This window comes from Hemiscyllium ocellatum, chromosome 43 (assembly GCF_020745735.1).
Source record: "Hemiscyllium ocellatum isolate sHemOce1 chromosome 43, sHemOce1.pat.X.cur, whole genome shotgun sequence".
NCBI lineage: Eukaryota > Metazoa > Chordata > Chondrichthyes > Orectolobiformes > Hemiscylliidae > Hemiscyllium > Hemiscyllium ocellatum.
In genome coordinates, this window is record NC_083443.1 from 12,041,046 (window position 1) to 12,054,507 (window position 13,462).

At 38.7% G+C, this 13,462-nt stretch overlaps 1 protein-coding gene across 1 annotated transcript in view; it reads right to left on the reverse strand.

The window, feature by feature from the left end:
• Positions 1-426: 426 nt before the first annotated feature.
• The window catches only part of LOC132835076 (glutamate dehydrogenase, mitochondrial), an 86,034-nt gene continuing 72,998 nt past the window's right edge, over positions 427-13,462 (reverse strand). The window contains exons 12-13 of the mRNA XM_060854359.1: positions 7,371-7,433; positions 427-2,758 (exon numbers count right to left, since the gene is read on the reverse strand). Coding sequence (XP_060710342.1) covers positions 2,639-2,758; positions 7,371-7,433 — 183 coding nt within the window. The 3' untranslated portion in view covers positions 427-2,638. The remainder of the gene's footprint in view (positions 2,759-7,370; positions 7,434-13,462) is intronic.

Genomic DNA, 13,462 nt, shown 5'->3' on the forward strand with positions numbered 1-13,462 from the left:
AGATTGGCTTGGTGATCGGTTTTATTTTGCCTTCTAAAGGAGTTGAGTCCACTGATTTTCCCTATTGTTTTATTAATCCATCTCTGGTTTGTCATATAGTTAGTTCTTGGGTCGTGCTCACAGAATAGGATATCTTTGAAAGGTATTCCATTTGTTAAAGTTATAAAGATTAAGCCCCTCTGGCAATTATATGCATGTTCTTCCCATTATGTGACTTCATCCCTTTTAACAAGTTACATACCCGGAGTTTCTGGTCAAGCCTGGCTTGAATTTGAAGATAGACAGACCCAGGAATGCTCAGTAATCGATGACATATAAAGCAGTGAGTCTCAAATGGTGAAACTGTGCTGAAATTAATGCTGCCCAATGTCACCAAAGCAAAAGAGAGGATTAATGTAAGAAAACTTAGTGATTATGCACCGACACTTCTGAAATGTTAAGAATTTAATAATCTGTCAATTTACCTTCATGCAATTACAAAGAATGTAGAAAAGAACAAAATTTAAAAAAAAAGGTTCATCTGGCACTTGATTGCACCCAGAAAGGGGAATGCCAAAAACAGACAAATTTGACATGCTTAATCCTACAGAATTTTGAAACATACTTTCGTCTCCTTTTGTCATACACAATTCCATTCTGAACATTCACCAAGGTCTCAAGAGCTAGACAGGAGGAGGAAACCGGCTACAAAACATCCACAGAAGATGACAACATTAGCAGTATCCTGCAGCTTACGATTTTTAAGTTGTCCATTTTAACAAACGGATCAGGGCAGTTCAAAATCTGGTTAATGCTGTGAAAGTGCATAGTCACAAATCCAACTGGCAAATTTAAAAAGATCAGGTGCTGTTATAGTGTTTTGCCTGAGCAATCTACAAAACTATCTTTGCAACATATGGTACTACACTGGATACACCCATGTCATTCACACAGCCAGAAGATGCCATTCCCCTGACTTGCTTGTGCAGAAGACTTGAAGCCACTCTACAGGGTTTACCAGATAGACACATACTGCTAATAGGGGATTGTAATTTGAAAAAAAAACTTTTACATCTATATAAAGTGTTTGAGACAGGACTGAAGGGAACTTTGATGAAAGACAGCTGCAGTTTTCCAATAAGGCAGACAAAATTCAATGTGCTCACGGTCCTAATTGCTGCACAAAGTTGGGAAGTCATATTTGACCTCCAAAGCACAGGGAAAACTTTCAAATAAGTTTAAAAAAAAACTAAAAAAAATCTTCTGACTTTACAGTTGCAAATGAATATTCTATCTAGAGAAAATGCTTTTATAAAAAGACAGATTTATAGTAAAGTTGCTTCTGTACTTGTATTGGTTTCTGATTATGGGTGTTCTGTCCTATTCATAATGGAGGCTGGATTCCATAGCACTAATTCAAAAAATATATAGCTGCACAAGTTATTTGAAAGCCATGATTGCCAGTGTTCATTTGTTTTCTGAATTTCACTCTCCTAATACCAGAGTAATGTCTATTTTGAGACCACACTAAGTGCTTCCACTAATGGGCTCATTAGTCAGGGCTCCTAAATGCACTGCTCCATTGTTCCTCTGAAACCACAAGAGCAAGGTCACTGTACCATAATGTAAATGCAATTTGAACAACATTGACTTCTTTGCTACATAAGTAAATGGACAAAAGGAAGATAAAAACTGGCTGAGAACAGCTTTTACTCAAAAAAATTGCACTTCTCTGCAAACCCCCTCATCCTTACTTCCACGTACTCTTTTGCCAACTTCACTGAACGGAAGTTAGATCCATTTTATGTAAATAGAACCCTAACCATGGCCACGTGTTACAATACAAGTGTGCTGTCTAATGTGCATGTACCCTCTCCACTTCAAGCTCCTGGAGTTAACGATTCCTACCATTATCCCATCACGGCCAGTGTCACAATACAGCCTGACGTTTAACCCAAAATGCACAAGTAAACTTTGTAGCAAGGTCAACAAACCATAATTAGGAAGGAGAAATAGTGTAATGTTAGCTCTCTGAAACCCAGGAGCACTTTGCTCATTTAAGATATCTTGTTAAAATAAGTCATCAAAATATGAAATTATAGCAAACCAATTTAAAAAAAACATTCTGGCAAAAGCTTAACTATCCCAAACGGATATGGTTCTTTTCCGCTTGATACACAACAGAAGCCGAAAATAATAGAATTTTGATAGAAGTGCTACAGATAACCTTGTGACACCTGGGACAAACAGAGTCAGTGAAAACAAATGACAATCAAATGACCAGACAGCAAACAGGCTTTAGAATCTCCCGTGAGCATATTTGTCAATTTAATAAAATTGCTAAGGGGGTTTGCTAGCTGGAGACCACAAATTGGATGCTATGCATTGAAAAGCTCCTCCCTTAAGTAAAATGTTAACGTGGCTCCCACTTGCCAGCAGTGCGAGATCATAAAGATTTCTATAAGCCTTAATATTGGCTTGTGGGTTATGTTAATTATTTAACCTATTCACTAATTCTGGCAGCTCCTATTGGAGAAGAAGTGTTCCTTACTTTTTAAACCATTGGGAAAGAAAATTTTACTGTGTAAACGTTTGACATGTTAGGCTGAGGAAAAGTCGAGGCAGGTGGGGGCTTCCTAAGGGACGGACGGTGCAAACTCTATGTGAATGTCAGACCAGCCTCATTGTACACCTTGAAGACTTTCTCGATAGCGTTGACGTAGGCAGCTGTTCTCAAATCCAGGCCCAGGTTATATTTCATCCCTGTGCGCATGATTTGCTGTAATAGATGGAAAAAAACAAAATTAGCAGAAAGGCTTGCATCCTTACATTTTTCTTCTTCTCAATCCCAAAAGTGTACTAATTCTACAGCAATGACAGCCTCTGGCACATCACTCTCCTACCCACTCTTAATACTCACCATTTTAAATTAAGCACTTTTTTAAAAAAAATCAACGTGGTCAGGAGATATCACACACTCCTGGAGCAGGGGGGGGGGACTTGACTACCTCCTGGCTTAGAGGTAGGGACACAAATACTGCAACACAATTGCCCTCCATTTTTAATTTAGAAGATAATTTGCAAGTCACAATAGTGACCTAAGTCATACCAGGTGTGTCCAGGTACTATCTACTAAAGACCTTGGCTCACTGTGCAGTCACATGTCCTAGAAAGTGCATTAGCAAGGATATTGTTAAAAGAAAAACTGGAGGGGGAAGAGAAGATCATAATCTGTTTCTCCTAAGAGCAAAGTCTCCACTTTATTGTAATTTTGCATTTTGCTCTCCATTCACGGCAGAAAACTGTTGCAAGAGATTTTTGTGAATGGAAAAATGCTACAACACAGAGCTGCCTTTGTTTAACAGGTTGCTATTCACTTGTATTACAATGCTGGACAGAGGATTCTTTCCAAAAAGCAACACTTAAAATTTGAACATTTCAAAATTAACAAGCATGGGTGTTTTGGAAGAATAATTCTAAGTGTCTAAACAAATCAGAACAAGTCCCCATCATGAAGCACTCCTTAATTTGTCCTTGGCAAGCTTGGTGGGCAGGAGGGTAGGCCAATTTTACAGTTTGCTGGTTGTTTTCAATGGCTTGTCAAGTAACTCAACAGTTTTGCAAATTTAGTGCAAGGAAGCCATCAGAACATATTACTTACGTTTGTGTAATCCCCACTAATAGTGGGCAAACTCATCATGTGATTCTAGATAAACCGTCTCTGTTGTTTCATGTAGGGAGGCATCCATTCCCCACTCCCAGCATTGGGAATGCTAGTCATTCTAAAGGGTTTATAAGATACATGTGCCCAAACCAAAGAAGTAGGTCACATATAATGAAACATGCAATTTTAAGGAATTAACAGAGGAGTACTTTTGTCATGTCCTTTTTCTCAAAATGGAAAGGGATTTACAGAATGTAATTAAAACAGTTACTTCTGAAGCGATTACAAGCCATCTGTTTGGAGCAGAGTGCTCTTAACATCTATTGAGAGGGATTAAATAAAACAATTGTTAGAAGTAAACCGAACAGACTAAGAGAATAGCTGGAGATTCCAAGGCTATAGTCAGTCTACAGGCCTTTAAGATGACACACTTAGCTTAGGAGATCATATGGATGCAGTGCACAGACTGTTTTACACGGAGTCTGTTAGGAGGCAGAATGAGACATGCTAACAGTGAGCCACAGCTTGGATGCTTTCAATTGCTCTGCATTTTTTTCTTCCAAAGTGCATAGAATCCATGTCAATCAAATTTCTTAAACAATGCAGAGTTTATGCAAATAGAACATCTGTCCTCCTTTAGCATTTGACTCAATGAAAACTCTCACTGGAAAAGCGCAGCTAGACAGGCAGCATCTGAGGAGCAGGAAAATAGTGTTTCAGGCATAAGCCCTTCATCAGGAGCACAGGCCAGAAATTGCCAAAATAAATCGCATTCCTGTATTTGAAATCCCCTAGAATGTAGCTTCCGCTTATAAACACATTAGGGAATAACCCTTAAAACTTAAAATGTATTGTGGAAGAAATGTACATGGACGATGTCTGTTTTAAAAGTGAATAGATTCCAGTTGGCTAGAAAGAGAAATTTGGAGAGACATCTGTTCAATCTCAAACTAGTTTACAGCTCTACATAGAAAAATTGCAATTAAAAAGCATCTTCTTTGATCTGAGGATGTTGTAAAGTACTTCACAACTAATTTGTGCACAGGATTCTACTAACAGTAATTAAATAATAAAAACAAATCTGATCTAGTAGACTTATTCAGGGGTAAAGGTTCCCCAAGATCAATTCTCCTTCAAGACAGTCCTCAGGCAGTGAAGGACCCTCTTAGAAATAGTGAAGTTAGATTCAAGAAATGGAAGACAAAGTCCTTCACAGAAGAACAATCCACGATTTAAAATTTACAAGATTATGAAGCAGAAAATAGTGTTTGTGGGGCCAATTATTACGTGCGCAATACCAGGAGAACCAGGCACTTGGACAATTACAAACAAGCTGAAGAGTCGTCATACTGCTAGAGGTAAGGACGTAACACAAAAAGGCGAGAGAATTTCAGACTTTATGCAGTGCCTTAAAGCACCACCCAACCCAACATTTCTCAACTCTTCTTATATAATATAAATTTGTCTACTCACACGAATAGACAGAATATAATGTCACCACACCCAACAAGCGTTATATCATGGCATATACTAATTCTGTGCCTTAAGCAAGGGACTCAAGGTACAGCTGACAGAATGCTAATCACTTCTGCCTCCGAGCTAGAAAATACAGGTAAGCTACAATTCAGAGACTTCAGTGAAGTAATGGAGAGTTGCATTGATGAAGGTGCCAACTCTCAGGCATGTGCTTAGATAAAATGGACACAATTACCTGTAAAAGAGCAAACAGGGAACATGAGCATAAGACAGCATTTCACAGTAATAGAATTTGAAATGTAGGATTCCATAAGGATCAGTGCTGAGATACTTATTATCATGTTACAAGCTCAAAATTAAGGTTATGTTTTGGGAATGTGTCGTTAAGACAAAGTGGAGGAATGAACCCATTCTGAATGCTGCCCAACAAGATGCCTGGGTGACTTTGTTGTTCAAGGTTAAAGATGCTGACATCTGTAGACAACGGTAAGAACAGTTGTACCGACTACAAATAGACTTAATTTCCAAGACTCATGGGGAGATATTACAAATGTCCGATTTTAAAATGAGTTTTTAAAAACTGCTGCAATTCCATAAAGTGAGCAGATTAGAGTGACACCAGTTAGCATTTCTACCTGAATTCAAGGCCCATATGATTCACACTGCTGCCAAGATAAATTTTGGGAAGAGAAAATGTTCATTCACATTCTTAGTAGTGTCAGATTACAAAGTTGCCAAGACATCACTGACAATTCAGTCTGCAGCCATGTGAAAGGCAGACAGCAGGAGATGGAGGCAACTAATCTTACATCTGAAGCAAACAAAATGATAATGCTGTTGTTCACAGAGAACTTGGTTGGGAGTCCACATTCAGGTTGAAGAAACATAGTTCCGAAGGATTTAAAAGTAGGTTGGAAGATTTGTCTAGCTTGGACTAAAGGGAAGGAATCTCTAGTGTAACCCTCAATGTCAGTCAGTCCTGGGAATTAGAAATTACCCAGATGGGGAAGGGAAAAAAAAGTAACATGGATCTTGGGAGCCAAGAATAACTTGGAATGGGTTCCTGAAGATTGAACTGTTCTATTTAAAAAGCAGTGTAATATCTGTGGCATAAGGATTTTTGTCATGTGAAAATTTAAATGGGGGGGGTCTTTTCTGGAGTTCAGATTATAAACAGCATAATAGGATGAATCAATATTGCCTTTAATTCATTTGTTACAAGTTTTAGAATCAACTTGTTACCCTTCCAATCATTGGAAATTCAAGTAGCTTTTTGAAGTTATGACCTCTATATTGATTAGAAGTGTTATTTATATGACTACTTTAGATCTTGGAATTAAACCTATATCATGGGACTAGGTTAGGTGGGATAGCTGGTCGGCATGGACGAGTTGGACCAAAGGGCCTGTTTCCATGCTGTACATCTCTATGACTCTACATAATACTCGGGTGAATGCAAGAAAACATGAGACAATGTTACTTTTCAGAAATAACAAAATGGGCAAAATGTTTTAGAGGGGAGTATTGCATTTAATAAGAAATATAAGGAAGTGATATTACATGGAGCAGAATCTAAACAGAGAGGAAGATCAAAGATTTGAGTACAGAATGAAAAAAGGTGACGCAGGTCAATGAGACCATAAGAAAAGCTAGCCAAGCACAGGAGTTTTTTTCTAGATGGATAAAAATGATATTATATTAAAAACTTGTATTTGAATTTTTGTTAGACCACATTTAGAGTAGTTACCATGTTATAAACCAGATATAGCAACTTTGAAAGAATTAAGGATAATGGAACTGTGGGGGTTATACCCAACAGAAGATACTAAAAAGATACTGAAAAGAGAAAGCTAGCTCAATGAATATCTTGAAAATAATGAAAGATTTTGATATTGTGTAGTCTGTGTGTGTTGTCATTTATGGGGAAGACCACTAGAGGCTATGAATAGGTAACAGTCACCAAAAAAACAAAAAGGAATTCAGAATAAATTTCAAATACTTAAATGTGGAATTTACCACCATAGAGGAGTTTGCAATGTAGAGTAATGCCAACAGCATGGGCTCAATTCGTGTATTGGGCGTGGTTACCATGCAGGACTCTTTTCCAGTTTACCCCTAAGGAGTGGTGATCCTCAGGTTAAACACTACTAGTTGTCTCTGTAATGAGACAGTAACCTTATGATCTGATAAGACTATGGCATCTCCACCCTTTATTATAGCTTCCTTTGCTTAATGTATTTCACGTACATACCTTTGCTGAGCGTTCCATGGTATATGCAAGACCAGAGTGGACAATATCTTTCTCAGAAGCACCCTATGGAGAGACAAAAGAAAAAGGAAGAAAGAGGGACATGTTAACCTAGGAAAACAACAGCAATTCAGAGAGAGAATAATATATATATTTCAGTATCTTACTAGAACAAGCAATCTGGTAGAATGATTAAGATATTGCTGTTCTGGAGAAAACAATTTTCATTTAAAATGGCCAAACCCATCTTTTCACACATAGTCTCAGTATCTAGGCTTTCTTCAGCATCTCTCTAAATGAGGCATCTGAAGGCAGACAGGAATACCTCTTGGGGAATATTCAGCCTCAGATCATTTACTTTCAGCCTCCTCTCTAGAACTCAAAATATTTCCATCACCTTAAATAATGTGATTCAAGTTTTGTTCTGGTCTTCTACTAGATTTTACTCAATTTAATTTGGAGCAATTTGGTTGCAAGTTGCTTTCATTCTTTAATTTTATTTAAGAATTTAAAAATAAGGTTCCAGAGAACATTTTCTTCTTACATCTGAGGGACAAAAATGTGTTGTGGAAAAACAAACTTGAGCTTTAATGGTGTTAGCCTAACATTGATTCTAAGATCAGGATTTGTTACTTCTGGATATTAGCTTTAATTCCATCTTAATTTTGACTTAAATTGGCTTTCCCACAACAAACTCTAAGACGCATTGAAGCCTTGGAGACCTGCCAACCTATGCACCTCTCAGGAACATTGCAAATGGTTGTTAAATAGAATGGCAGCCTAGTCACAGCCTATACAATAGCAGTAAAGCTCAGCTGTCAAAGATTTAGTGTTACAGTCCAGTTGCATTCCATGTTTTCATTCAGCTAAGGTTGCAGATGTGAACAGACCTACAGGAATGTCAATCAAATTTGTAGATTGAATTTCTGTAATAATAACAAGTTATATGTTCATTTAGTAAGGGAATAATTGACCAGCAGTCATTACAAAATAAACCTTTTTTTTCAGTGAGCTGTTTGACTTAGAAATGTTCTCAACAAAAACAGGTGGTGAAGTTTACAGATTCCATCAGAATTCAAGACATCTACAGTCTACCTCTAGTATAAACCTACCAGACTGTCACTTTGAGGCTCATTGCATAGTCAGTCACTGAGCTGAGCACATTGTCAACAGAGTTCACTTCACTGAAGACTATGAGTTTTCCCATAGGAACAGCTCACTCAGTCCCTCAATCCCATTCCAGCGAGAGATAATGGATGTTCTGTATCTCAACTCCAATCAGGGTTCAACTCCATACCTCTCAACACATTTGGCCCCCAAAAATCTATTGATTTATTAACTAAACTAGCTACTGCTTTGAGTTCCATACTTTAATAATACTTTTAACAATATACGATCAAATTCTTGTCTAAATGGCCCACTTATAAAGATCATATCTCCACCTTCTGGAGCTCACACTAGAGAATAGTTTCTTGACCTACTCTTTCAATTCTTTCAAAATTGAAATAACCCCAAATCAATAGAATACCTGAACATATGTTGAATATGTAAGATCTTGTAATTCACCCCTTGATATTGTGATAGCATTCTGTTGAACATGAATTGCACTCCTTCCATGACCAACAGGAGTATTATATCTTATTTGTGAAATGTAATTGCCGACAATCATACAATACGCCCAAAGTGATTAAACCAGAGCTTGTTATGGAGGCAACTTTACAAAAAAGAAAATAAAATGCTGGCTGACCAGTTGCTTTTCCCACCTTTAGTCTGAATTTATTGATTAGAATAGAACAGAGAGCAACTTTGCTTTCTCACGATAGTAACACTGGAGATGGCTTTGAGAGACATACCAAAAGAACAAAGAATCTAAGTAATCATCATCAATAAGAAATCAATTTTTTGCATGTCACACTCCAAGTTTGAAGTTTGTAAACTGTGGATCTCGACCTATATCTGACCCCTCCCCCATACTGCTCACCAACTCTGGATAATTTGTCTTTGAAGGTCTACTTGATTTATTTTGTACAAATCCAAACATAACTCAGTGTTACTGGCTTAAAAAGGAAAATCATTTTGAAACAGCATTTATAAGTGATGCTTTCCCTCAGATTTACTGCAACAAGTTAAAAGCAAAATGTGCAAACATAATTCAGATGCAGATTTTATTACCAGCATTTCTGGAATCTCTACTTTTAAGCAACACACAAAAGATCACTTCAAACTAATTATAAATGCTAATATAAAGACTAGGTGTCTCTGTTGCATGTAATGCAAGGGATTTTAAGAACGCAGCCTCCAACTAACATGACAAACATGATACTTTCTAGGCAAAGGTTAAAGCAAACTTGGAGGTTAAAAAAAAAATCAGAGAAAGAAACGTTCAATCTATACCTTAGCATTTGAGATCGAGTCAGGCAAATGCAAGCCTCCGCATCAAGACACAGTAGACCAGGAGTAACTAGTTTCCCAGTCGCTCCTCTGTAACAAGCTGAAGGGTGTAATTTGGCCTTGACCTTAACATCTCCCTATGAGCACTACTTAGCAACTCACTGAAATAAATTTTTCTTCCAAACTATCACCAAATATAAAGCATGATTTGTGCAGAGGGAACATAAACCTTTGGTGACAGAACTAAAGTATGTTAACAACACTCACAATAAGAAGCAATACACTTTGCCAGTGTCAGCTTCAGCCAGAACTGAACAGAAAGGATTTCTCTCCATAGATGCTGACAGGCTAGAGTCTCTCCAATATTGATTTTATTCAAAAAGTGGAGCAGTCTGTCACATACAATCATTAGAGAAAGAGGTACACTGGCACTTCTATCATGACAGAATCCATTTAAAATCTATTTAACACGTTAGAGTGATATTAATTTCTCAAATTAGGCTAAGGGGCAGTAGTGGAAGTTAGCAAACGAGGAGCAGTTATTTCATTTCCAGAGTCAACAATAAAACACCTGCCAATTTTCCAGCTCTTTTCTTCAATTGAGAACACACCATTGTCGTGCGCTGATGTACAAAATGATTAGAATGGTCTCAAAGGAAAGTCAACATCGAGTAGAGATGCAGTAAACATCCTGAGAGTAGGGCATATATCATTCAAAGACAGACAGGTGGGCTAAACAGGAATTGTCTCTCAACAAGGGCAGCTATATCACTTATACGCTGGTTGCTGGTATCAGATATGAAGCACAATTGCTGATCCTGTCCAATGGTGAATCCACAGTGTTTACATTGTATTAATTCAAAAATCCACTGGATATGAAATGTAAACAAGAAAGAAGAGACCAATTCAACTGCACAGAGTTAGCACTCCAGAGTGATGGCTAAACACAGCAGAGCCTTTGCCAACATGACAATCCTGCAATTCCAAGCAACCAAGTGCTCTGACATTTTTAATGATGTTTAGCAGTTGGTGCATATCTGGATAAGTTGAAACTTGCACAAAACTATTCAAAACCTGTTTTATTACCACAATGGAGATCTGCCAGTCTATCTGGTCTCTAGGCAACCAGTTCTTCCTTTCATCAAGGAAATGCTTTTATTCAAGGTACTGAGCCAAGCGCCTCGTCCAGAATGAACAGTATTACAATTGTGGACCGATATTCAGAACTGTTAGACACTTCTTGGAAGAGAAAATACTGCAGATGCAATAAGCTGCACAAGCAGTTACCACATCCAGTTTATATGGATAGTGCTAGTTGTATAAATGGTGGATTCAGCTGTCCAACTTTAGACAAAACACCTTCATTTTTGAAGGGACTGAGATTTAAAAAGTGTCACCAGCACTTGCCAGCCTTCATTTCAGTATTTTCAGATGGGAATAATTGCATTCCCAAGATTCAAGTGAATTGTCTCCACCCTTTCTTTATTCTATGATATTCAGCCATAAAAGTAAAAACAAAATGGAGGAATAAGTACTAAAACAAATTGCTGGTACAACTATGTACATATCACTCAAAACAAAATGAGGTTCTTGGGATCATGGTGAAGAACCAGATGCAAAATGGATGTCTGAGGCATGGCTACATGTGTGGTTGGATCACCAGATTCCTAATCAATTGACTATCACATTCAGTTAAAAACCACTTCCCTCTTAGTCCATGTTTGGACAACTCAACAATGATCTGTGCCACACTATCGCACATCATTGAGAAGGAATAGAGGACCTTAACTTTCCTTCAACTCACGCAATTTGCTAATGCAGAACTAAATGTTTTCAGCCAGTCAGTGATTGTTCAAACTGTTAGTAGCTAGAAAGAATTAGGTATTTATGCTGAAGCTGAGAGATAATACATTGCCAGAATAGAAGAAAAGCTGAAGGAGAGATATAAGAGCTAGATTATATTCCCTACAGTTTGGAAACCGATCCTTCGACCTAACAAGTCCACACTGACCCCCCAAAGAGTAACCCACCCAGACTCATTCCCTACCTTATATTTACCCCTGACCAATGCACCTAACATTACTGACAATTTAGCATGGCAAATTCACATGACCTGCACAGAGTCATAGTCAGAGATGTACAGCATGGAAACAGACCCTTCGGTCCAACCCGTCCATGCCGACCAGATATCCCAACCCAATCTAGTCCCACCTGCCAGCACTCGGCCCATATCCCTCCAAACCCTTCCTATTCATATACTCATCCAAATGCCTCTTAAATGTTGCAATTGTACCAGCCTCCACCACTTCCTCTGGCAGCTCATTCCAGACACATACCACTCTCCATGAAAAAGTTGCCCCTTAGGTCTCTTTTATATCTTTCCCCTCTCACCCTAAACCTATGCCCTCTAGTTCTGGACTTCCCAACCCCAGAGAAAAGACTTTGCCTATTTATCTTATCCATGCCCCTCAATTTTGTAAACCTCTATAAGGTCACCCTTCAGCCTCCGACGCATCAGGGAAAACAGCCCCAGCCTGTTCAGCCTCTCCCTGTAGCTCAGAGCCTGCATCCCTGGCAACATCCTTATAAATCTTTTCTGAACCCTTTCAAGTTTCACAACATCTTTCTGATAGGAAGGAGACCAGAATTGCATGCAATATTCCAACAGTGGCCTAACCAATGTCCTGTATAGCCGCAACATGACCTCCCAACCCCTGTACTCAATACTCTGACCAATAAAGGAAAGCATACCAAATGCCTTCTTCACTATCCTATCTACCTGTGGCTCTCAAGGAGTTATGAATCTGCACTCCAAGGTCTCTTTGTTCAGCAACACCCTCTAGGACCGTACCATTAAGTGTATAAGTCCTGCTAAGGTTTGCTTTCCCAAAATGCAGCACCTTGCATTTATCTGAATTAAACACCAACTGCCACTTCTCAGCCTATAGTCCTATCTGGTCAAGATCTTGTTGTAATCTGAGGTAACCCTCTTCGCTGTCTACTACACCTCCAATTTTGGTGCACCTGCAAACTTACTAACTGTAACTCTTACGCTCGCATCCAAATCATTTATGTAAATAACAAAGTAGAGGGCCCAGCACCAATCCTTGTGGCACTCCACTGGTCACAGGCCTCCAGTCTGAAAAACAACCCTCCACCCTCGGTCTTCTACCTTTGAGCCAGTTCTGTATCCAAATGGCTAGTTCTCCCTGTATTCCATGAGATCTAACCTTGCTAATCAGTCTCCCATGGGGAGCCTTGTCGAACGCCTTACTCAAGTCCATATAGAACACATCTACTGCTCTGCCCTCATCAATTTTCTTTGTTACTTCATCAAAAAACTCAAACAACATCTTTGAATTGTGGGAGGAAACCCACACAGACACAGGAAGAATATGCAAACTCCACACAGACAGTTGCCAGAGGCAGGAATCAAACCCAGGTCCCTGGCACTGGAAGGCAGCAGTGCTAACCACTGAGCCACCGTGCCATCCTTAGAGTGAGAAAATCAGTTAGCTATGCTGAATGTAACCCATGTAACGTAACAATGGGCCTAAGAGTACGTGGGAATGTGTGACTGTGCTAAAAGCAAACATGACATAACAGGGCCAAATGTAGGTTGGTAAGCAACATTTAAGGTTGCAACCAGGGTCTAGCTAAAGAACTCTGTTGAGTCCTAGAGGTGCAGACTCCCCAAGTGTTAG